The sequence below is a fragment of the Trichosurus vulpecula genome, chromosome 3 (assembly GCF_011100635.1).
Source record: "Trichosurus vulpecula isolate mTriVul1 chromosome 3, mTriVul1.pri, whole genome shotgun sequence".
In the NCBI taxonomy this organism is placed as follows: domain Eukaryota; kingdom Metazoa; phylum Chordata; class Mammalia; order Diprotodontia; family Phalangeridae; genus Trichosurus; species Trichosurus vulpecula.
The window spans coordinates 286340852-286365473 of NC_050575.1; the positions used below are offsets into that span (position 1 = coordinate 286340852).

Here is a 24622-nt window from a genome sequence, read left to right on the forward strand (position 1 = left end):
AATGAATACTAAGCTAAAATTGAATAATATGAGAAAGGCTTATAACTGACCTGAACTTGTATATAGTTTTTACTCCCAAGTCATATTACATTACAGCAAAAATTTCATTTGAAATGAATGGGTGGGCAAAATAAATACTGACACATGAAAAAAGAAAGTGAGCAAAGGTTCTCAGTCCAGGAGCAAAGTGTTTTCAAAGAGAAACTTCTTTTATCCAGTCCCTCTCCCATGAGTTTCTCAGCTGAAAGTTATCTGAGATTGTGCAGACAAATGATGATAGGAATCAGGCAATATGAAGGCTGACCCTAGAGAGCACTTCACTGTATGAAACTAACTAGAAAAACATAGCAGTCTTCCAAAAATGAGGCATAACTATGTTATTCTGGAAAGTTAGGGATGTTGGGGTGGGGGTGGGGTAATAGCTCTAACCCAGGGGTTCTTAACCTATTTTGTGTCATAGACCCCTTAGGTAGTCTAGTAAAAGACTATGGACCCCTCCTCAGAATGTTTTTAAATTCATAAAATAAAATATATATGATTACAAAGGAAGTCAAATATGTTGAAATGCAAATACGAAAAAAATAAGTCCAGGTTTAGAACTCTTGTCCTAAATCTTCGTTTGACTTCAAGAATGATATTATACAACCCAGAAAAATATTCATTGTGTAACTTTCAGAGGCAGAATAACTAAGTTTCTTACTTTTGGTCCTCTACAGACACACATAAAACATGCACAATAAAAGAACAAAATTTAAGAATAAAATCTCTTGAGAGAAAAAGAAAAAATTCTGCAAGGTCAGAATGTGAGACCAAAGTTGAGTTGCTGATACAGAAAAACACTTAATTGAGTCTAAAGCACTCAGGTGATGCCCCCAAAATACCTCTTGATTAAATGATTAAACAATAGGTCATGATGAAAAGATCCCATTTTTGATCCATTAATAGGATCCACAAAGGGCACTATGTCTATAAATTTTCCAACGTGATATATGACAGCATTAACTATAATGATACTACATTGGAGGCAGGGATTGATGGGTACAAAATAGGTAAAACATGATGGGAAAGAACACACCCATAATCAGAGAGACCCGAGTTCTACCTTCAGCTTTTTGAAAACGGGCTCCAAGTTGGCCATTCTTGTACTATCTAGCTTTTTTGTTTGTAGAATGAGGTGATTTAACTAGATAATCTCTAAGGTCTCTTTCAATTCTAAAAGACTCTCATTCCTCAAGGTTCCCCCCTCTCACCTTTTATATCTGTAGTGTTGGAAGGGGCCTTAGTGGCTACAGAGCCCAATCCACAACCTCCTGAAAAATTCTCCACAAATATTCCATAAGTGGTCATCCAGCCTTTGCTTTAAGACTTAAGGTCTCCACTATATTCTGCAGCAGCCCATAACATTTTTGGGTAGCTATAATTGTTAAGGTCTTTTTATTGATATTAAGCCTAAATTTGCCTCATTAAAACTTCCACCAATTACTGCTTGTTCTTCCCTCCCTCTTCCACAATAAGGCAGCATAGTTGGTACGGTGGATAGAGTGCTAGACTTGAAATCAAATCTAGCCTCAGACACTTTCTGGGAAAGTCACTTAACCTCTGCTTGCCTCAGTTTCCTTGACTATAAATGGGGTCCTTCATAAGGTGGTTGTGAAGCTCAAATGAGGTAATATTTGTCAAGTACTTCATACAGTTCCTGGCACATAGCAGGTGCTACATAAATGCTAATTATCTTCCCTTTCCCCACATGGCACCTTTTTAAAACTTGAAGACATTTATGTTTCCTCTAAGAATTCTCTTCTTCTAGCCCATTCCTTTAATCAATTCTCATATGATATAGAGTTGAGGTCTTTTACATTTTTGGTTGCTCTCTTCTAGACGCTCTCCACCTTACCAATGTCCTTCCTAACCTATAGTGCCCAGAATTCAATACAATATTTCATATGTGGCCTGACAGGTCAAAATCTATTCAGTTTCTAAATCTTCCATGAAGGTTTCCAGTGAACACATAAGCCAAACTGATCACATTCCCAAGGGTGTTGTGAAGCTCAAATTAGTTAATAGATGAAAAGTATTTTGCAAACCTTAAAGCCTTACATAAATGCTGGTTATGATTATCCTTATTAGTCTACAGTTATCGGGCCTCCAGTCCAGTGATAATTTCATTCCCTGAGCCTTCTACTGCACTCCTGCTGAGCTCAAACAGCACGTATAGAGCAATATAGGGACGTGCTGGTTAAAAAATGGGCGCTATGTATGTGTATGTATGTGATAAACATATACTTTTAAAGTTACATCTGCATGAGTAACACTTGCTCAAGTCTAAACAATCAACAAGACAAAAAATCAAGCCCTGATTTGTAGGGATTTGCATTTCTGCGGTGTAAATGCTCAAACTAAAAATTTAATAATTGGTTTTCTGGTTTGAGCTGGCCCCTAGCACAGGTCTGGACATACAGAATGAAAACAATGATGACAGCTGACAGCATTTGTATAGTGCTTTAAAGTTTGCAAAATACTTCATACATGCTATCTCATTTTATCTTCATCATAACAACTTGAGAGGCATATGAAATTATTGTTCCTATTTTTGCAGCTGAAGAAACTCAGGTAGAGAGAGGTTAACTGACTTGTCCAGGATCACATAGCTGTTAAGTTACTAGGGATATATTTGAACTCGGTCCTTCCTGACTCCAGGTCCAGGGCTCTATTCATTGTACAATCTAACTGCTTCATAAAACAGCCATATGAAGATTCTGCTGAGGGATGCTACCATTAAGAGTGCCCATACTGTTCCCAGAAGAGTCACAGAATCTCAGAATAAGGGGCCTCTGAAACTCTTTTGGCCAGTCCTTAACTAGGACTGTAACTCTATACAACGTCCTTAATGTGGTCACCTAAATTGCCTGTTTAAAAACCTCCAGTGATGGAGAATTCATTGTTAAGAAGTTTTTCCTTTCATTTAGCTTAAACCTGATGCTCTGTAACTTACCAAGAGTGAAGCTAATCTAATTAAAGGATAATAGAAAGCTCTGTGTCCCTACTGGTCTAAGTTAAGTCTAGTTTAAAGAAGATTTTATATAGGATGAGATGACCCATTCAAAAGCTGACTCATATTAAGGGCAAGAGGTAATGTGGGTCAAGTATTTTTTTTAAAGGCTACCTATAAATGAAATTAAAATAACAGAATTTCAGTAACTGTTAAACATAATATATATTAAAAAGGTAACATTGCAAAACAGATGGGGTCTATATTCTTTAACTGCTGAAAATCCCAGTCAGTGGTCCAAACCAGAAGGTACTGTAATAACATAAGATCTTAAATAGAGAGACTTCTCAGGAAGCTGGTGGAAACCAACACTTTCTACATACTTTGCCAAACTTTTGCACCTAATTTAATTTCTGTACCAGATATAGAGAAACTTGATAAGTTTAAGGTCATAAGATCTTAAGGCTATATGAGAATAGGTCTCTCCATAATCCACTTATTGATATGACAGATAAAAATACCTTGCTACCTTTTCCAACTTACACATTAAAACAAAGGCCAAAACCTAAAAGAGAATCTTATGTACTTCTCAAATGTGTAATGTGGGTATAAAGAAACATATCTCTCAATATGTTTCTAACATTGGAGCTGCTATACAAGAATTATTTGAATCCAAATAACTAAATAACTTGCATAAGTGATTTAATATAATTTTTTGGTCAACTAGCTGCTATAAAATTTCAATCTATGGCCACTGCTCAGAAGGAACTAAAAGAAGGTGTAGGTATATTTCTTATGTCAATCTATTTAGTGAATTCTCTTATTAAGCTAGTTGGGAACTTACCTATTACCTAGAAAGCTCCTGTTTCTAACAACTGAAATTTTGTAGATTACAAAATGCTAAATTTGGAATAAATGGGAAAAATATATGTGGGACTAGATAATCAAAGAAACCTAAGTAACTATGCAAAACGGAGCTGAGTTCACTCTATGGAGGAGAGTAGTTATTTTGGTAAAAAAAAAAAAAAAATAGGCCTGGGGCAGCTAGGTTGTGCAGTGAGTACAGCACCAGCCCTAGAGTCAGGAGGACCTGAGTTCAAATCTGGCCTCAGACACTTGACACACTTACTAGCTGTGTGACCTTGGGCAAGTCACTTAACCCCAATTACCCTGCCCTCCCCCATAAAAACAAAAGGCCTAACTTCTATTACGATCTAAATTTTCAGGACCCTACTGAACCCGAGTTATCCTATGCTTTTATACTAGCATTTTTAGTCATTTTGTCATTAGATTGAAATTGCACAGTGTTTCGTGGTTAAATTAGTTTCAGAAAGGAGGCATTAAGCTGCTGTTTCAAAACTGAACACAAATATAGAACCCTAAACCCAGGAGAGAATAATTTAGTAACTCAAAGTTTTAGAAACAAGAATAAAACTTCAACTTACAATGTTAATAAATCTTCATTTGGTATCAAATAGAAGGAATTTCTTCATTTATAAAAGGGAATCATATTGAGTACCACTCCATTCACAGAGCTGTTATAAAGCTCAAATGATAAATCTATGTAAAGTGTTTAGCAAACTATAATACCTTATATAGCTATAAATTGCTATTATTATAAGGTTATCCCTCCCGCAGATATGAAAAATTTTACTGAACCTTGTGTTCAGATTCACTTTAGGGGCCAGGATTTCACCCTGTATGTAACTTAAAAATGTTTACCGAGTGAATGAAAATGAATGAATGCTACAAAACAATGACCATCCCATGTATTCTGCTCCTTGGATGACTGCTGGTGATGACAGAGTAGTTGCCTAGAAGAGGCAAAGTCCAAAAACATCTTCCTCTAAATTCAACCATTTGGGAATTCATTTGAACTAACACATCTCCTTCTGATGTCACAAATAACCTCCAGTAAAGCACAACTTCCTGTCAACTGCTTTAATTAAGCCAATACTCAGCTGAGATAAGCTTAAATGGAAGAGAGAAAAGGATAAAGATGAAAATATGTTTGATGCTCTATGATCTAAATTTCACTAGCAGGTAACCTCAATCCCCCTGACACTCCCCAAATTTTTATAATTAGTGATGGGAGAAGTTGAGTAAGACTTCTAGAAACTTTTTCCCACCCCCCTCCCCATACTGAAAGACTCCTCTACAATATGTTTTAACATCCTACAAATACACAAATTTATGGGGCCTTTTAAAAATTATAATACCTTAAATCTTAAATTTAGTTAATTCACTGAGTTACCACAGAATCAGAGAATTTCAGGGTTGGAAGAGACTTTAGCAGTCATTCAGCCCAACCCACAGCTAGAAAATAATCCCCATTACAACCTCCTTCACAAGTGATCAACCAGCTTTTACCTTAGGGAGCTTTTCCTGACATCAGGCCAAAATTTGCCTCTTGCAAATTCATTTTTTTTTTCCTGAGGCAATCAGGGTTAAGTGACTTGCCTTGGGTCACACAGCTAGTAAGTGTCAAGTGTCTGAAGTCAAATTTGAACTCAGGTCCTCTTGACTACAGGGCACCAACCTAGCTGCCCCCTCTTTGCAAATTCTACTTATCATGTCCAGATTCTGCTCTCTGGAACCAAGAAACACAAACTAATTCCTCTGCCACGACAGTCTTTCAAATACTTGAAGATGGATATTGTATCTACTTTTTACTTCTTACCCCCTTTCTCTTTTCCAAGCTAAACAACCCCAATTCCTTCAGCCAACCATGTAGACTTCCCTATTCTTGGCACCCTTTTCTGGACACTTTCCAGCTGATATATGCCTTTCCCAAACTGTAGTGCCCAGCACTAAACAGATTACTCCAGGAGAGAGTACAACAGGTCATCTCAAACTCAACATATCCAAAAGAGAACTCATTCTTTTTCCTCCAAAACCTGCCCCTCTCCCCATGTCCCTACTTCTGTCAGAAGTCCCTAGTTATTTTAGTCTCCTCAATATTATTCTTGACTCCCCTTTTCCTCACCACATGTATACAATCAGTTGCATTATCTTGTTGTTTCTACCTCCACATATCTCTTGCAGCTGATCCCTTACTGATTAGCCATCACCTCAGTGCAAGGTCTCATCATACTTGAGTGCTTGGGTTATTGCAGTAGTGAGCTATTAGAGAGTTCTCTAATTAGTTACCTGGACTCTAACTCCCCCCCCCCCCCAGTCCATTCTCTATACAGAGATCAAATATTTTCTTTAAACACCTTTCTACGTCCCTATCAAACTCAATAAACTTCAGTGTCTCACTTATTGCCTCTAGGTTAGAATATAAACTCTGCTGGCTTTTAAACCTCTTACAACATGGCCCCAAATTATCTTTCTAGCCTCATTATATCTTATACCCCACTTCACTCATTCTAGGGGTCTAGCCTAATTAGTCTTTTCTTTGCTCCACATCTATGGTACTCTATTTCCCATTTCCATGCCAGAAATGGTGTTCTTACCTAACTCTACCTCATAGAATCCTTTTCTTCCTTCAAGATAAAGCTCAAGTATCATCCTCTACAAGAAGCCTTTTCTAATTAGCGCCCTACCTAATTATCTTATATTTATTTGATTTGACTTATATGTTGTCTCTCCTGATGGAATGTAAGCTTCTTCAAGACCAAGGCTGCTTCATTCTTTTTCTTTATATTCCCAGCTCCCAGTACAGCATCTGGTACACAGAAGGTGCTTAATAAATGCTTGATTGTTCATTACCATTCTGCCTCTCTACACAGCCCCAAGACACCATTAGCTTTTTCTTAGCTACTATACCACACTGTTGACTCATATTGAGTGGGCATTCCACTAAAACTCCCAGATCTTTTTCAGATAAATTGCTATCTAACTTGTATTTGGGAAGTCAGATTTTTAGATTTAAGACTTTATTTCAGTCTATATCAAATTTCATCTTATTAGATTTAGCCCAAAGGTCACAGCTTGTTAATATCTTTTTAGAATTCTAACCACCATTAGCTATTCCTCCAGGTTTCATATCACTTTCAAATAGATTACGTTTCACAAATATATAAGCTATACCCTATCAGATTTATAGTAAGATGCGCATCACATTTATATGTTATGGAAATATCACTAGGGAAATGAAACTGAAAGCTGTGCAATTATAATGACCAAGTTTGGCTCAAGAGAAAATACCTCTAACCTTTCATCATAGAAGCGGGGGACTAAGGAGGTGGAATATTGCTTACACTGTCAGATATACTCAGTGTGTTGGTTAGTTTTCCTGAATTGCTTTATTTTCCCTTTCTTTTTAAAATCTTTGTTATAACAGATGGCTTGCTGGGAAGAAGGGGGGAATATATTTGGAAATGAATGTAATATGAAAACTAAAAATATCAAAATAAAAATAAGACAAAAGCATTTAAAATAAATATCATTAAAAGAGCCTTTTAAAACTGAAATTCCATAGGCTTATTTCATCTGAAAAATTACTGTCTTTAAGGAGATAATCCTTCCAACTTAAAAAGATTTTTAAGCTAAAATAAATTATATTTGGTTTAAGCTAAAATTAAACTTTTGCAATCTAAAAATTTTTTCATTTGCATTTAGGATGATGTTTTTACATAGTAATTACAAAAATGTATTTAATTTTTAAAAAATACAGCATGTTTTAGACACCTACTTTAAAAAACCGTAAAGAGAATTGATTCATTTCACTGAACTTACATTCTAGTGCTCTAATACAAAAATGTCATTAAAAAATCTTTACACCACTGGTAATTGATAACTAAAGATTTCATTATAGAATATCTGGAAAAATAACCCAGAATTTCTTTGCTGAATTCCAAGTACCATAGTTCTTACACCTCTTCCATTTCCACTGACTTTTGGCTATCACGCTTTGGGAACAGAGAGACAGTAAATGCAATTCTGGCCTTAGAATCAAGAAGAACCTAGATTCAAGTCCCACCCATTATATTTATTCATGTGATTATTGGCAAGTCATTTGACCTCTTTTAACCTCAAGCAACTCCCTAAGACTATCTATTATTAATTACACAGATCCTAGATTTTAAATGAATATAATATGAAATCAGAATGTCAGAGCTACATGTGACTTAGATACTTAGATATCACCTAGTTCAACCTATTATTTATTTACAGACAAAACAGTTGAGTCCTAGAGAAGTTAAAAGACTTGCACAAGGGGCTTTAAAGAATAGAGGATATTCACTGGCTAGAAAGTGGCAGAACCAGGACCAGGCCTCCAGATTATAGCCTAGTACAGGGCTCTTTCTGCTACACAAGCTAGAACTAAATTATATAGTGTAAAAAAAAATTGTTTCAGAATAAAACTACCATCTCACACTAATAACCAGCTAATCATTTTCTAAATATAGATGCACAATTTTGTTTTCTTAGGTCTAAAGGACAAAAAAACTCCATAATATATTATTTATAAAGTAAATCCTTTATATTACTTATGCTGCTGAGAAGACAACTAAAAAGCAATTTGTTTAGTAAAATTTTGATTTTGAACTTTAATTTCCCAATTTACCAGTTCTCACTAACATAGATTTTGGTTTTCCATAGTAAAAATATTTTGATGTCCAAATACAAATTTCTCAAAATAGCTCTAGAAACCTTTAAGTCTGGAGTCTACATTGATAAGTTTGGTATTATAACTTTACTTAAGTACTGAATTCCTTCTGACTAAAGAATGGAACCTAATCTGTCTAAAGTATTAAATGTCAGTGTAGAGAATTCTTCTTTAGAAATTAGTTACGTATTCTATTTTTATTCTAAAATATTATTTCTAGAATTAGCTTATAAAGATAGAAATTTAACTTTCTAAATTTCCTTTGGGATTTTTACTATCTAAACACATTAGATTTTTATTTTAAAAACCAACATGCTTGTTTCTGTAATTGTCAACAGGCCTTTAATTAAAAGAAAATTCCTACCACCCACAGCAAAAGGATATGAAAAATATTCATATATTCATGATTTTTGCCTTTGGTTACGAGGATTTTTCTTTTTTTTGGGTAGAGGGGAAGGCCACTGCTTTCATTTTATTGAACTGACTTTTACTGAATTCAACTGAATCTGTGCATTTACATTTGTTAGCCCTTTTTTCCTCAGTAATTTTTCAAGATAATCAAACATTTAAATACAAATTTTGAAGTGCAAACTAATTTATTATTTTTACTGCTTTGGTTATGATTGTAGCAAGTTATAACAGCCATATTACTACTAATAAGTATTAAATTTTGGCAACTTACAAATGTGTTAGAAGCATTCTGAGGTAACTACAAACTGAAGCTAGGGTTCCAAAAGTTTACATACAAGGGTCCTTTTGACTGCTTCTATTTAGTGCAGAATAATTTTCTTATTTTGGATTTTGAAATGACTATTATAAATCACAATGAGATAAGAGATTTTGCTCTGTCACTGTAACACCTAAATCTTTCAGAAGTAACTAAACTGTGCTGCCATTTTATCTAAATGTTAGGATTTTATTACGACTGAAGTCCGAAGCCTTAAAATGGAAAAGATACACTTCTTATAAAATAGTACTTGAGTAACTTATTTTGAGGGAATGTTAAAAGTGTAACATTTACAAAATCAAAGAGGTCAAAATAAATTCATAATCCATGAACGGCTAACTTTGAGATTTTGCAAGGAAAGTGCTATGGGCTTATCATTTTGCAGTGTTCCCTGGCTTTGCTAGCTATTCAGGCTTGCTGGCCTCAATAGGGTTTTATTAGAAAACAACACTTTGGAAATTGGTGGTGGTGGTGGTGATTTAAAACTTCCTAAAAGCAAAACTTTAAGTGTACTTTTGGAGGAGTCCTGATGCCATAGTAAATATGTAAAAAACTATTAAATATTAAACGGTTTAAAATATTTGAAATTGAGCATCTAATCATTTAACTTTGAGGGTTTTTTTTTTTCTTTAGAAAAGCTTCAGGGCTGGGCCACAGCTAACGAGGAGGGAATTGGGGAACTGCAACGCTTCATGTAAGAAAAAGAGTGCTCAGAAGAGGGAGACACACAAAAGTGCTTGTCATCTAACCAGGGAAATGATGACTGGGGTGTGCGTGTGGGGACTGGGGGGGGGGGGGGTGGCAAAGCAAAACGTCAGTCAGACCCTAATCTGCATAAAAATGATCTCGTGAAATCAGAAGGCTGCAAATCCGATGAGAAAACCATCAGGTTAAATATAGAACACGAAACCTAGTTGAGAGGTAGGGAGGAAAAACCTGAAACAAACCTTTCTCTAGCACCACCAAACGAAGTTTGCAATGACCGTGGAATTATCTTGAAGGTTTAAGGAGGGGCGGGGGGAGAGGAGAGGAGAGGAGTGCATGTAATGGAATTGATGGAACAAAACAAAAAAAAATGTTTAAATCATGCAAAATGTAACTGCAATCTTTCCCCAGCTTCCCGCCCCACACCAATCCAAAACCACCCCCATTTTTACACACCGAAGATGAAGGTGATTTTTTTTGTTTACCCCCTTACCCTCCAACTACTCCCCCCATCCCCTCCCCCACCCCCACCCAACATAGGCTGAAGAAAACGCAGCAAACATTCCAGTACTAGGCACATGAGGATGAGGACTATTATTATTGAACCACAGACACATTATTATTATTATCGGACAGAAAGAGAGAGAAAAGAAAGAGAGAGAGAAGAATTAGGGTTACTCGACCTTTCGTCCCCTGCATGTTCAGAGTCTGTCATGTTTTTGTCAAGAACGGGGTTGGGGGATTTGGAGAAAAGGCTCTCAAAGGCCATGAGGCTGGTGGAGGAGGTGGAGGTGGTGATGGTGGAGGTGGTGGTGGAGGGATGAGCAGCAGGAGGTGGCGAGGAGGAAACTGCCCTGTGGCCACCGACCAGAGACCCTAGCGCGCACACGCCCTGCTGCTGCTGCTGCCTGACAGAGAGAGAGACACACACACTTGGACTCGGTGATCACCACCTGCTCTCGGCCGCCGCTGGGACTCGGTGGTGAGAGATGATGAATTGGTAAAAACTCACGGTTACTTAGTGAGCGACACAGAGAGACACAGAGACTTTTCCAGTCTATTAACAATCACAGCAGAAAGATGGGGCTCTAACTGCAAACACAGGGCAATGGCCCCCCTCGCTGCCGGGCGCTGCTGGCGCTGCTGCTTTAGTCTCTATCCGCCGCTGCTGGCCGAGGCTTGGGAGCGAGCGGGTGGCGTGGAGGAACACGGGGATTTGGATAGTGGCCGTGGCGGTGATTTCTTCTCACCAACATGGCGGCGCCCGAGATAGGCAGCTCGACAAAATGGCGACGGCGCCGGCCGAAATGCCTTTCCCCCGGACTCAGGGAGGAGGGGTGGGGTGGGGGGAGGGGAGAGAGGATTCTTCCGCGGGCGGCCCTCGCTCTGGCGCCTCCGCTCCGCCGCTGCGCAGGCACACATACATGCACACACGCGCGCGCGCACACGCACGCACACACACACACACGCACATACACATAAGCCCGGGCCCGGGCTCCGCTGGGAAGCGGCCCCGGCGGGCGGGGGGGGGGCCGGGGGGGGGGTGTTCTGCTAAGAGTATTGACCATTGGGGAAATCTCCCTGCCAATCATCCCCTAGGGGCGGGGCCTCTTTTCCTTCCCTCGGTAGCGGCGGGGATAGAAGAGGAGGGACGTCAACATGGCGGCGATGGAGGCTCTGTCACCCTGGGCGGGGTCGGGGGGGGGGTGGAAAGGGAGGGGATGGAGGGAGGAGAAGAAGAGGAAAGAGAAAGTGGTTGCCCCCTCCGCTGAGGTAGCGATGGCGCAGGGATATCTCCGGGTGGAGATGAGAGTGGGCCGTGTCACGTGCCTCTTGAGGCTGCGGCTGAGCCGGAGGAGGCGGAGAGGAGGGGCATGGTCGCTGCCGAGCGATGATCACCCCCTCCCCTCCCCCCGCCGCCTCTCCCGTACTAGGTCTCATGGGCGGGCTACCTTTCTTCCTGCAAACCGCTGCCTCTCCGCAGCCTGCTTAGGGGACGAAGGAGAGAGAAGGTTGTAGGCCGCTTTCCCCTTTCGCGTCCCGGGGCTTCACCTGGCCGTAGGACCTGGGGAATCTAACCGGGCCTAGGGAATGTGGCGCTGCCTCATTCACTTTCTGGTGTGACTGCAATACTAGGCCTGAGTTAGGCCTGAGGCCTAGGAAGTGGAGGCGAGGTGGGGGAGCAGGGGGGGGCAGCCCAAAGGAAGCTTCTGCGCGCGCGCGCGCACACACACACACACACACACACACACGCCTACACAGCACTCCGACTCCAATTTCCTCTTGTTAAGTAGCCGCCCCCGGCAGATACGATGTTTCATTATTTGTCTTTTGTTTTGCCTGAGAAAAGGCCTCACTTTCTCCTTGGAAGTTACTGTTACCTTTTTAATACTTAACAAAAACAAAGTATCCCAGACACTGGTCTTTCCAAGGAAAACAAAGTATTCTAAGCACGGGTCTTTGTAGGAAAACAAAGTATCCTAAACACTGGTCTTTCCAAGAAAAACAAAGTATCCTCAGCACTTATCTTTCCAAGGAAAACAACCCAAGCCCTGGTCTTTCTGAAAGGTGACATGTGGCTCCCTTTTTTGGTGTAAGAATACCATCCAGAGGACCCTGCACAATTAGGTACTTACTCATAATAACCAGCATTTATTTAACGCTTCAAGACTTGCAAAGTGCTTTACCTGGGTCGTATCTGGATTGATTGTGAGAGATGGAGTACGAAGAAATTATACCTGCATAACGAAGCTGTACTTGTACTGCCCATCTGGTTAGCTCCTAGGTGATGATTTTTTTTTTTCCTGCAGCTCTCAAGAATATGTTCTGCATCTGAGGCAATCTTTATAAGATGTTCCGCAGCTGATGAAATCTTTATAAATGAAAGCAGCACACGTTCCTTTATGTATTTTTGTTGTTGTTCAGTCGTTTTTTTTTTTCAGTCCTGTCTGACCTTTATGTGTACTGGTGTGGAATTTAGCTTTTGATTTTAGAATAAGTAAACAGGCCCTCAAACTACTTCTAATTTGTATCTGGTTCATACTTAACACTTTAATATTGAAGTCTAGTGGCTTGTTCCTTAGAATAATAATGACAGCTGGCATTTATGTATTTAAGTTGTGTATTTTCATAAGTTTCATATTTAACACTTTATAGGGCAACTTCCTTGTTTCATAAAATAATAAAACTGACCCCTGCATAAGCCTCCAGATTTGCAAAGGGCTTCACTAAACTACATGATCTTAGAATTTCTATTGTAACCCTTTGCTACTTTAAACTGATAAGCCTCATTGATTCCTCTACCTCTTAGCCCAAGCTACTTGTTTCTTTTTTGTTTCATCATGATACAGTTAACAGACGAATAGGTTGCAATATGTATTTCATCAGAGATACGATAAGTAAATAATCAGAATACGGTGACTTTCACTTTTGTCTTTGCGAAGGACACAAAGTATCTAGGGGAATGCTTGGCAATTAGAGGAGTCTAATAAATGCTTTTTTGTTAATTGGATTATGACTAACACAACCATTACTATGCTCCTTCCAGGTTACTATTAAAAACTGGTAAATATCAGGAGATATTTATTAGTTCAGTGTTTTCTCTTGTTAGAACCTTTATTCTTGAATGCAAATTATAAAGATGGTCCCCATATTTTGGTACAATGTTCTTTCAGAGGATTTAATTTTCCTACTGGAACAATGATATATTTGGAGATTGTGCTCCTCACAAAAAACTCAGACTCAAAGCTTTGTGACTTGAAGTTGACTTGAATTCAAGCCCTACTACTGACACATACTGGCTGTGTCACTCTAGGCAAGTCACTTTAACTCACAGTGCTCTAGGAAACTCTTAAGAATGTAAAGTGAAGAGCAATTGCTGATCATTAGAAAAAGGAGTCTTCTCATTGGGGATTCCCTTAAAATTAAATCACAGGTCAGGTCTCCTTATTCCTTAACCCTACTGAAAAGTAAAGATATTACATATCTCCTCCCTTCCCCCAACAGATTATGAATACTTGGAGGAAAAAAATCAATAAATAAACATTAAGCACCTACTATGTGCCAGGCACTATACTAAGAGCTGGGGATATAAAAAAGAGGCAAAAAGTCCCTGCCCCAAGGAGCTTACAATCTAATGGGTGAGACAACATGCAAACATAAAAAAAAAGCAAGCTACATACAAAATAAACAGGAAATAATTAAAAGAGGGAAGGCACTGGAATAAGAGGAGGTTGGAGAAGGCTTCTTATAGAAAGTGGGATTTTAGTTGGAACTTAAAAGTCAGGGAGGTCAGTAGCTGGAATAGCAAGAGTGTTCCAGGCCTGGGGTAGATAGCCAGAGATAGTGCCTGGAACTGAGAGATGGAGCGTCTTGTTCATGGAACAGGGTCTGTGTCACATCTCAAACTTAGCTCATTCTATGCATGCAGCTAGGTGGTAGAGAGCACTAGACCTGGAGTTAGAAAGACTTGATTTTAAATTCTCCCTCAGATTGGCACTAATTGTATGACCCCGGGCAAACTCAATACCTGTTTGCTTTTGTTTCTCCATTTGCAAAATGTGGATGGTAGCACCTATCTTCCTGGATTGTTGTGAGAACAAAATGAGATATTTTAAAAAATTTGACCATGTCAAAAAATTCTACTTTCTGAGTCCTTCACCTGTATCAGGAGGCACTGTAGTAAGCACTATTACCTATTATTGTTGTCATTATCATTAGCTACTATTGTTATTATTACGCCTTCCTTAGCACCATCTCTTAAAGTCTTTAATCTTCTTTAAGATTCAGCTTTAGCACCACCATCTACATAAGGCCTTTCTGATCCCCCAGTTTCCATTGCTATTCATCCCTCCAAAATAATTTTGTGTCTATTTTGAATATTTGGGGGGGGCGGTGTATGCATGTATGTATGTATGTAACATGTGTTTTTCATTAGTGTTGGTTGCTAAGCATTCAGGATGATAGTATTCCATCACATTTTTTAATAACATTTTTTGGGGGGGAAGGCAGGGTAATTGGGGTTAAGTGACTTGCCCAAGGTCACACAGCTAGTACATGTGTCAAGTGTCCCAGGCCGGATTTGAACTGAGGTCCTCCTGCCTCCAGGCCAAGTGCTCTGCTCACTGTTCTACCTAGCTGCCCCTCCATCACATTTATGTACTATAACTTGTTCATTCTCCAATTTATGGACACCCCCTCAGTTTCCCATTCTTTGCCACTTGAGGTAATATTTGTAAAGTGCTTTGCAAACCTAGCCTCTTAGGTATTAACTAACCATGTTAGTTATTACTATTCTCTAGGGCTACCTCAGTCTCCTAACCAATCACCTTGCCCCATCAGATTCCAACCCCTGTGGGAAAGTCCTCCTCGAGGCCCTCTTCTGATTGATGACTGCTTCTCCTGGAACCTTATTTCAGAAAAGCCCCAGTCACTTCCTCATTTCTTGCCTACTTCCTCAGTAGCCTACTCTCCAGCCACTGTATACATAGCCTCTCTTCACCTATCATTCATCCAAAATAGAACTCATTGTCTTTTCCCTCAAACTCATTCCCCTTCTGAACCTCACTTTTCCTGTTGAAGGCACCACAGGTGCTTTCCAGCCAGGTTTGCAACCTGTCATCCTTTATTCAGCTGTCTCTCCATATATACAATCAGTTGTCATTTCTAATCTTTACATCTTTTCACCCAGTCAGACACCATTCACACACTCACCATCCTAGTTCAGGCTGTTACCATTTCTGGGCTGGACTATAGGAATAATTTCCTTATTGACCTTTCTGTTTCACTGCTCCCCTCATTCCAGTCCAACCTCCACATAGCCACTGTACGAGTGAGTTTCATAAAGTGCAAGTCAGACTTTGTTACTTGACTATTTAGTTAACACTGTGGCTCCCTCTAGTATGGACTATAAATTCTTCTGATATTTAAAGTCCTTCACAACTCAGTCTCAATCCATCTTTCTGTACCAGTAAGGCAATAATAACAATGCAGATGACAATTGTCAAAATGCCTACGTAATTCTGCATCGCAAAGTATATGAGATTCTCCACATGGAAGGTAGAAGAAGTAAGCCATTTATTCAGGCACCAGAGAACCATATCCCACAAGCCATTTATCCAGTCTATCATAGCAGTAAAACATTCCATACACAATATAACAACCTGGAGCCTGGCCATCCCAAAACCTCTCTGACCCCCTGCTGGGGTCTTCCCCAAAACAAACTCACGGTACAGCTAAATCAGCCTGTTCAGTTGTAACAATCATGAGGGTGGCCATTAGCAGCCATAACTGCTCGCTCTCTCTCTCTCTCTCTCTCTCTCTCTCTCTCTCTTTCTCTCTGCGTGTATGTTTCTTGTGACAGAACTTCCTTTTCCTGTCAGGAAGCTCTTCCTACCACATGTGACTCAGGTTTCCTGTGATGTAAGCAGGCCAAATGGCCTATTAATGGGTGGAAAAGATCTTCAAAGTCAAATTGCTACTATACTTTCCAGCTTTGTTTCATATTTAGTCTTCTTTGTGTCACCTGTGTTGCAGTAAAACTGGCCTTCTTAGTATTCTTCATACAGGGCACTTTCCATGCCTTGGTAAAAGCTGCTCTCTGGATCTAGAATATCTGGAACAGCTAGGTGGCAGAGCTGATAGAGCACTAGAGTCAGGAAAACCTGAGTTCAGATGTGGCCTCAGATTCTTACCAGCTGTATGATACTGAGCAGGTCACTTAACCTCAGTTTCCTCATCTGTAAAATTAGGGTTATAATAGCGCCTACCTTGCAGGGTTGTTGTGAGGACCAAATGAGATAATAATTGTAAAGTGTTTAGCATAGTTCCTGGCACATAGTAAGCATTATGTAAATGTTAGCTATGATTATTATTACTCCTTCCTCACTACTACCTCTTAAAATCTCTAATCTTTTTCAAGACTCAATTTCAGCTCCAATATCTACATCAGGCTTTTCTTATTCCCCAGCTTCTGCAGCCATCCATCCTTCCAAAATCATCTTGTATCTGTCTTGAATATATGTTTTTGTGTATACAACAGGTATATATGTTATATATTTACTATACACATGTCTCCACCAGATGGATGTAAGCTCCTTGAGGGCAGATATTGTTTCACTTTTGTATTTGTGTACCTACTGCCTGGTACACGGTAGATACTTAGATGCGTACTATTGTTGTTAATCCTTTGTTTTCAAAGAGGTCCAATGATATCATGTTGAGTGAAGTCTTGACTTTTGTGTGAATTGGATGTAAGTGATGTAGAGTAGCAAAAAGTTGTCAGCCTCACTCTCTCTTCCAGAGTCATCGGAGTCCAGTGGCAGGACAAAAGTCAAGATGACTACCAATGTAGTGCATGACCTTGGCATTTTTGATATCTGACCAAGCTTCAGCCATTTTCATGGCCATTGGAACATGCATAGGGTATGCATTCTCTTAAGTCACCGATAGGTTTGAAATCTGTTGGCTACCCTCAACCTGGTTTAGCCCATTTGGTCCTTAGAGTACAGCAGCAAAACAAGTGGGATTGCCTCTTCTTTAGTATTATACACATTGATAAAAATCACATCTGCCTTTGAAGTTGGACCATTTTACTATACCAAGGACTCTACAGGTAAGAACCTCTCTTTTCCCAGTCTTCAGTAGCAGTAACTCCTTAGGAGGTAGGGACTATAACATTGGCAGAGACAGTTGCTGGGTCATACCTCCACAAGAATTGCTTCCTTGCATGGTGACTGTGGTGCCTGGGCTGGAAACAGGCAGGGTTAGTGGTTAGGTAGGGGGTGGGCATTGCTATTTCTGGGTCAATGGGGTTAGGAGCCTGAACTGTTTCCCCTCATGTCCATGTGGAGGGTAAAGGACATGTAACCTTAAAACCTAAATGTCTGGAAGGGACTTAAGAGGCTGTTGAGTTCAATCCCCTCACTTTTCAGATGAGGAAACCAAGGTCCAGGGAGATTAAGTAATTTGCCCAGAGACTCACAGTCAATAAGCACCAGAAGAGGGATTTGAACTCAGATCCTCTGACTTCAGAGCCAGTGCCTTTTCTACTGTACCATAAGGACTTTGTCTTACATAAATGTATTATCTCTGCCCTGCCCCTCCTAGTGTTTCACATGGTGTTCTTTTTGCACACAGTAGACTATTAATAATTTTTTGTTGAATGAAATAATAAAGGACAAAACTCATTCCAGTCAATGCCATGATTATAATAATGATAATAATAGCACCTAATTTATATAGCACCTAATGTATGCCAAGTTTAGCCCATCTGCTTAGATGGTTTTACTGAAGTGTGGCTACTGTGCATACTAGTTTCTTGGAGCCACAGGCGAGAGTAGAGGTGAGCAGCCCTAAACAAAAGGGCTCAGGAAGCCATCATACTAGAAGTGTCAGTCTTCCCTGAGCACTCCATACACTATTTGCAAACAATTACCATATGCTTACTAATAGCATAGTGCAGTATACCTAGCAGTTGCCCTTTGTAGGCACTTAATAAATTCTGAGTAAATACAACACCACTGCCATAATAATTTAATATTTCACCATTCTCTGAGTTCTACATTTATACTCATTTTATTTTGTTCATAGTGATTTTATAAGAGATCTCAAAGCATTATTATGCAAGTACATTCAGCATATAAAATATAATTTTCTATGCTAATACAGATTGCTGTTTAAACAATCTCATTCAAGTGTCTGAGTATAAACTGGATCTTGTGAAGCCCCTGGATTGGACAAATAAGGAATATTCTCTTGAAAATGGGATTCCCCAGATGGCGCCTGGAAAGCAGGGACTAGCGTGAGCTCCCCGCCAAGTCCCTCCAAAAACCTATAAAAAATGGCTCTGAACCAATTCTAGAACTGCAGAACCCACAAAATAGCAGAGGGAAGCAGGGCTCCAGCCCAGGACAGCCTGGATGGTTGCTGGGTGAGGTCTATCCCACACGGAGCTGGGAGTGGAGTGGAGCAGAGCCCTGCATGGGCCGTGCGGACCAACCAGACCAGGAGCCGGGTGGAGTGGGCCCTAGCACCCTGAATCAGTGAGCTGTGGCAGTTACCAGACTTCAAGATATTATAAAACAGAACCAAAGGAATGAAAAAGTAGAAGACAATGTCAAATATCTCATTGGAAAAACCACTGACCTGGAAAATAGATCCAGGAGAGATAATTTAAAAATTACTGGACTACCTGAAAGCCATGATCAAAAAAAGAGCCTAGATATCATCTTTCAAGAAATTATCAAGGAGAACTGCCCTGATATTCTAGAGCCAGAGGGTAAAATAGAAATTGAAAGAATCCACAGATCACCTCCTCAGATAGATCCCAAAAAGAAATCTCCTAGGAATATTATCGCCAAATTCCAGAGCTCCCAGATCAAGGAGAAAATACTGTAAGTACCAGAAAGAAACAATTTGAGTATTGTGGAAACATAATCAGAATAACCCAAGATCTAGCAGCTTCTACATTAAGAGATCGAAGGGCTTGGAATACGATGTTCCAGAGGTCAGTGGAGCTAGGATTAAAACCAAGAATCACCTACCCAGCAAAACTGAGTATCATGCTCCAAGGCAAAATATGGATTTTCAAGAAAATAGAGGACTTTCAAGCTTTCTCAGTGAAAAGACCAGAGCTGAATAGAAAATTTGACTTTCATACACAAGAATCAACAGAAGCATGAAAAGGTAATCAAGAAAAAGAACAAGAAAAAGAAATCGCAAGGGACTTACTAAGTTGAACTGTTTTGTTTACATTCCTACATGGAAAGATGATGTGTATGATTCATGAGACCTCAGTATTAGGGTAGCTGAAGGGAATATGCATACATATATATGTGTATGAATATATATATATATATATATATATATATATATATATATATATATGTGTGTGTGTGTGTGTGTGTGTGTGTGTGTGTGTGTGTGTATGTATGTGTGTGTATATATATATATATATACATATATATGTCTATATATATATATTTATATATATATATGTATATATATATATATATACACAAACAGAGAGAGAGAGAGAGAGAGAGAGAGGGCACAGGGTGAGTTGAAGATGAAGGGATGATATCTAAAAGAAATAAAATCAAATTAAGGGATGAGAGAGGAATATATTGAGAGAGGGAGATAGGGAGAGATAGAGTGAGGTAAATTATCTCACATAAAAATGGCAAGAAAAAGCAGTTCTGTAGGAAGAGAAGAGAAGGCAGATGAGGGGGGAATGAGTGAATCTTGCTCTCATCAGATTTGACCTGAGGAGGGAATACTATACACACTCAATTGGGTATCTTACCCCACAGGAAAGAAGGAGGAAGAAGATAAAAAAGGGGGGATGATAGAAGAGAGGGCAGATGGCGGAGGAGGTAATCAAAAACAAACACTTTCGAAAAGGGACAGGGTCAAGGGAGAAAACTGGATAAAGGGGGATAGGTTAGGAAGGAGCAAAATATAGTTAGTCTTTCACAACATGAGTATTGTGGAAGGGTTTTACATAATGATACGCATGTGGGCTATGTTGAATTGCTTGACTTCTTGGGGAGGGTGGGTGGGAAGGGAAGAGGGGAGAGAATTTGGAACTTAAAGTTTTAAAAACAGATGTTCAAAAACAAACAAAAAAAAGTTTTTGCATGCAACTAGAAAATAAGATACACAGGCAACGGGGTGTAGAAATTTATCTTGCCCTACAAGAGAAGAAGGGAAAGGGGGTTGGGAGGGGAGTGGGGTGATAGATGGGAGGGCTGACTGGGGAACGGGGCAACCAGAATATTTGCCATCTTGGAGTGGGGGAGAGGGTAGAAATGGGGAGAAAATTTGTTATTCAAACTCTTGTGAAAATCAATGCTGAAAACTAAATATATTAAATAAATTAAATATGAATTAAAAAAAATAAATCTACACCTTGACTACTACTTGAACCATGCAGGGCCACTGAGAAAGGGATTGACTCTCTTGAAAACCTGAATGTAAAAATTCCCCTTTTGGGGAGCTTCAGTCTTAAAGTAGTACTGTAAATTTGAAGGCAACTTTAAGACATCAAAAAGGTGAGAGATCCACTATTTATTGATCCCAAATATTAAATTAGGAGTCTTTTTCCCTTTATTTCTTCATTCAAAGACCAGCTCCTGTAGGTCAGTTAGCCAGTCTCTGAAGGACAAAGAGGAGATTACCCTACTTCTTGGGGTACATGCTCCTCTGTTTTGGGCAGTACTCCACCCAACCAGGAGACCCTGCTTCTGTTTATTATTGTAAAGGGAATCTAATCGAGGTGAATTTTTCTCTTAGGAAATAAGCCCATGTCATTGCACCCCTCCACTGGAGTTTAAGGTGACCCAACTTATGAAGGAGAAAAGCAACCAGAGTGGGCTGGTGGAGATGGATTCCTCTGGCCAGATTGCTGGAGGTGGCTTAGTTTCATTATCTTAGTAGGAGGAACTGAAGGCTTCTCACCCATGGCTTCATTTAAATGTCTCCCAATCAGGGTTGATTTTTCTGGTCAGGGGTATTCCCTTTCAAAAAAATATTTAAGGCATTTAGTGTCTCCATTAAGGTGTCTTTGGTTATGGAGAAAAACCACTAACCATCAATTTGTTGATTATTAGCTAGCCTAATTAAGAAACTGATTATCAATTACCCAGAAAGTATCTCTCATTCATCACAGTTTAAAGCCTACTTTCTCCTTTAAGAGGAGACTTAAATTTAGGGTAGTGTGTAAGTCTGAAGGATTGTATAGGTCCTGAGGGAAGGTGATGCTTTCTGGAAAGTAAAAGGACATTTTTGTGATTGTTTATGCACTCAAGTGTGAATGAACTATTCTGTATTCCATGTCTGGTTAATTTGATGTTTGCATGGGAGCTGTAAATTTCTATACAAAGTTTGTTCAGCCCATCTCCCAGTTAAAGGACATACATTTTAATTCTGGGGTTTTTAAACTTAATTTAATTTATTTTTTGCTGTTAATGGATGGCTAAACAAACTGTGTTGCATGATTGGAATGGAGTGTTACTGGTTGTATGAAACAACAAACATTAAGAACGAAAAATACAGATATTAGATGGGAAAATACATGAATTGATATGGAGTAAGCAAAACCAGAAAATGATATCCACAATGACTATAATAAGAAAAAATAGAAACAAAAAGTAATATTCATACCGTGTAAACATAATGATCACATAATGATCAAGTTTGGCCCTGGAAAAGAGAAGAGAAGAGAAATGTACTTCCCTCCCTTCTTTGCATGAGTGGGGTACTATGGGTGTGCAACATTTCATATGTAAGATCTGGTTGCTGAGCTGCTTTTTTTCTTTCTATCTTTTTTATTCTTTTTTATAAGGAGTGGCTTTCTGGGGAAGCAGTGGGAGAAGGGAATAATTGGAAATGAAGATGATGTAAAGACAAAGTTATCAATTGTCAATTTTAAATTCTATATCAAAATGAGGTATTATTATAATTACAATAGAATTAAGTTGCAAAAAGATTAAATTTCCCTGTGTTCAAAAGACTCAAAATTTCCTGAACTCTTTTTCTCCCTGATGCTAGAGAATGTTGTAAATTGTATTATTTTTCATGAGTTACAGATTATATGTATGTGTGCATATATATGTAAATATATGCAATTGTAAATATAATTAGTGTTAAATCAATGTCACTCATATAAATAAATTTGAAAACCAGTTATTGCCTGTTCCTTCTACATATCATAAATGATTCAACTAAGTTGCTTGTTATTGTTGTAGACAGTGACTTTGAATAAAATAAACTTATTCAGTAGGGGCCAGTTTCTCATCCTCTATAATTTCAAGGAAATATCCCATTGGATTCAATAGGCTGAGGAGATTTTCCTTTGATACCAGAATATAAATTCTTATTGAGGTAAATCAAACACTTATCTTCTAAGACAGGTCCCACTAGGGTTGTTATAATTCTGCATTTTCTAATGTAGCATTAAATAATAGATCTTTTCATTGATCTGCTAGACCCAGTTACAATTTTTGGCAGCATTTGGCTTTTTAAAAAGTTAGTTATCTAAAATTTTTACTGTCAAAACGTGATTGCTCACAAGGAAAACAATTTTCCAAGGCATTTTGTTAGGGATTGAAATTACCTTACCATTTTTAGAAGGAAGAATTTTAGAAATAAAAGGGACCTTAGGGGTCACCTAGTCCAACTGATGAGGTTTAGAGTTGGTGGAGCTGGTTCTGGTGTGAAAGAATTCACTTAGACCTTCTCTGTAGCCACTGGGAGCTTCATTGATGCAAAAGCAGTATGGGTCTCCTAGCAAGAAAGCTAAGTGAGACTCCAATATTTGGGGGAGTTATGCTTATGTAGAGACTTCAGAATGGTTAAGTAATTTTAGAGGTTTTATGGGGGTTGAAGATTAGGGACAGGGTGAGGAAGATGGATAACACAAGATAAGGGAGACAGGGGAAATTTTATGACCCAGGATGGGGGGGGAGACAAAGAATTTTATGGTTCAGTTTTATGGAAGTTTTATGGTATTTCAAAATAAGGGGAAGAGACTTTAGGAGGCTTTCAGGTTAGAGGATTAACTAGGGAAAAGCAAGTCTTAACCCTTAAGGCACTGTTTATATCCTCATCGCAACCTCTTTATTTTAAAGATGAAAAAACTGAGGCCTTAGGGCCACTACACTGGTCTAAATGCAGGTCAGATCCCTAAAATGACATGCCTTTGAAAATACAGATGTTGAGGAGATGAGGAAGAAGGAGGTATTCATCCTCCCTCCCATAGTTGTAGTCACAGAAAGCAAAGTACATAAAAGGAAATATGACATTAATACATTAACAAGTGCTTACACTTTCCTTCCCTTTCAAATGCCTTACTCTGATTAAATGAAACCATCGGATAAGCAAAAATTGAACATATTGCATAGTTTTATATAATGAGTTTTCCAGGATGGGCAAGTCCAAATTGGAGCCAGAAATGAAGAAACCCTGAAACCCAGCCTCTGAGGGGGAATCACTCTTGATAGAGGAAAGAAAGGATCTCTCTCATACATTCCACCCCACCCCCCAATAAATGTCATTTTGAAATAAAATCTCAATGTGCATTCAGCAAGGAGCAGACATATGCTCTCAAAGAAACAACTACAAAGAGGTAGTCACTTGAGGGAGGAAGCAGCTGAGAGTTTGACTTCAGGCAATACAGCAGGGAGTCATGTATGGATTCAGAAAAGGGTAGCTCCGGGCAATCCATAGTCAAGCTGTGAAGAGGAGCAGACCCTGAGGGCCTACCTGAGCAACTTGCTCAGCAAAGATATTGCACATTATGGGAAGCTTTGTAAGGGCTTGATAGGAGGTAAAGAACCTCCAGGCTTCACAGTAGTGGAATAGTGAATAGTATTGGCCACCTGTGTTCTCCATGGTATGAGTTATGCGACTTGTACTCTAAACTTGGGTCTGCTCTTCTTGCAGTTGCTATGTGTAATTGTGGAGAGTGCATCCCGGGTTTATGGAGGGAATTTTTGTAACTACTACAGCTCCTAGGGCATTTTAGTAACTGTCTTTGCTATGAGTTAATTGTGTCTACCGATTGCTAATGGGAGGCATACTGCTGGAGAATGGGATGTGATTCTAGGTCAACCCTAGAATCCCAAAGTAGTGGTCACTACTTTTG

At 39.1% G+C, this 24622-nt stretch overlaps 1 protein-coding gene across 1 annotated transcript in view; it reads right to left on the minus strand.

Annotated features, from left to right (window-relative positions):
• The window catches only part of ZC3H6 (zinc finger CCCH-type containing 6), an 85004-nt gene extending 73772 nt beyond the window's left edge, over positions 1–11232 (minus strand). Inside the window, exon 1 of the mRNA XM_036749263.1 lies at positions 10662–11232. Within this exon, the coding sequence (XP_036605158.1) occupies positions 10662–10747 (86 nt within the window). The 5' untranslated portion in view covers positions 10748–11232. The remainder of the gene's footprint in view (positions 1–10661) is intronic.
• Between the last annotated feature and the right edge of the window lie 13390 nt (positions 11233–24622).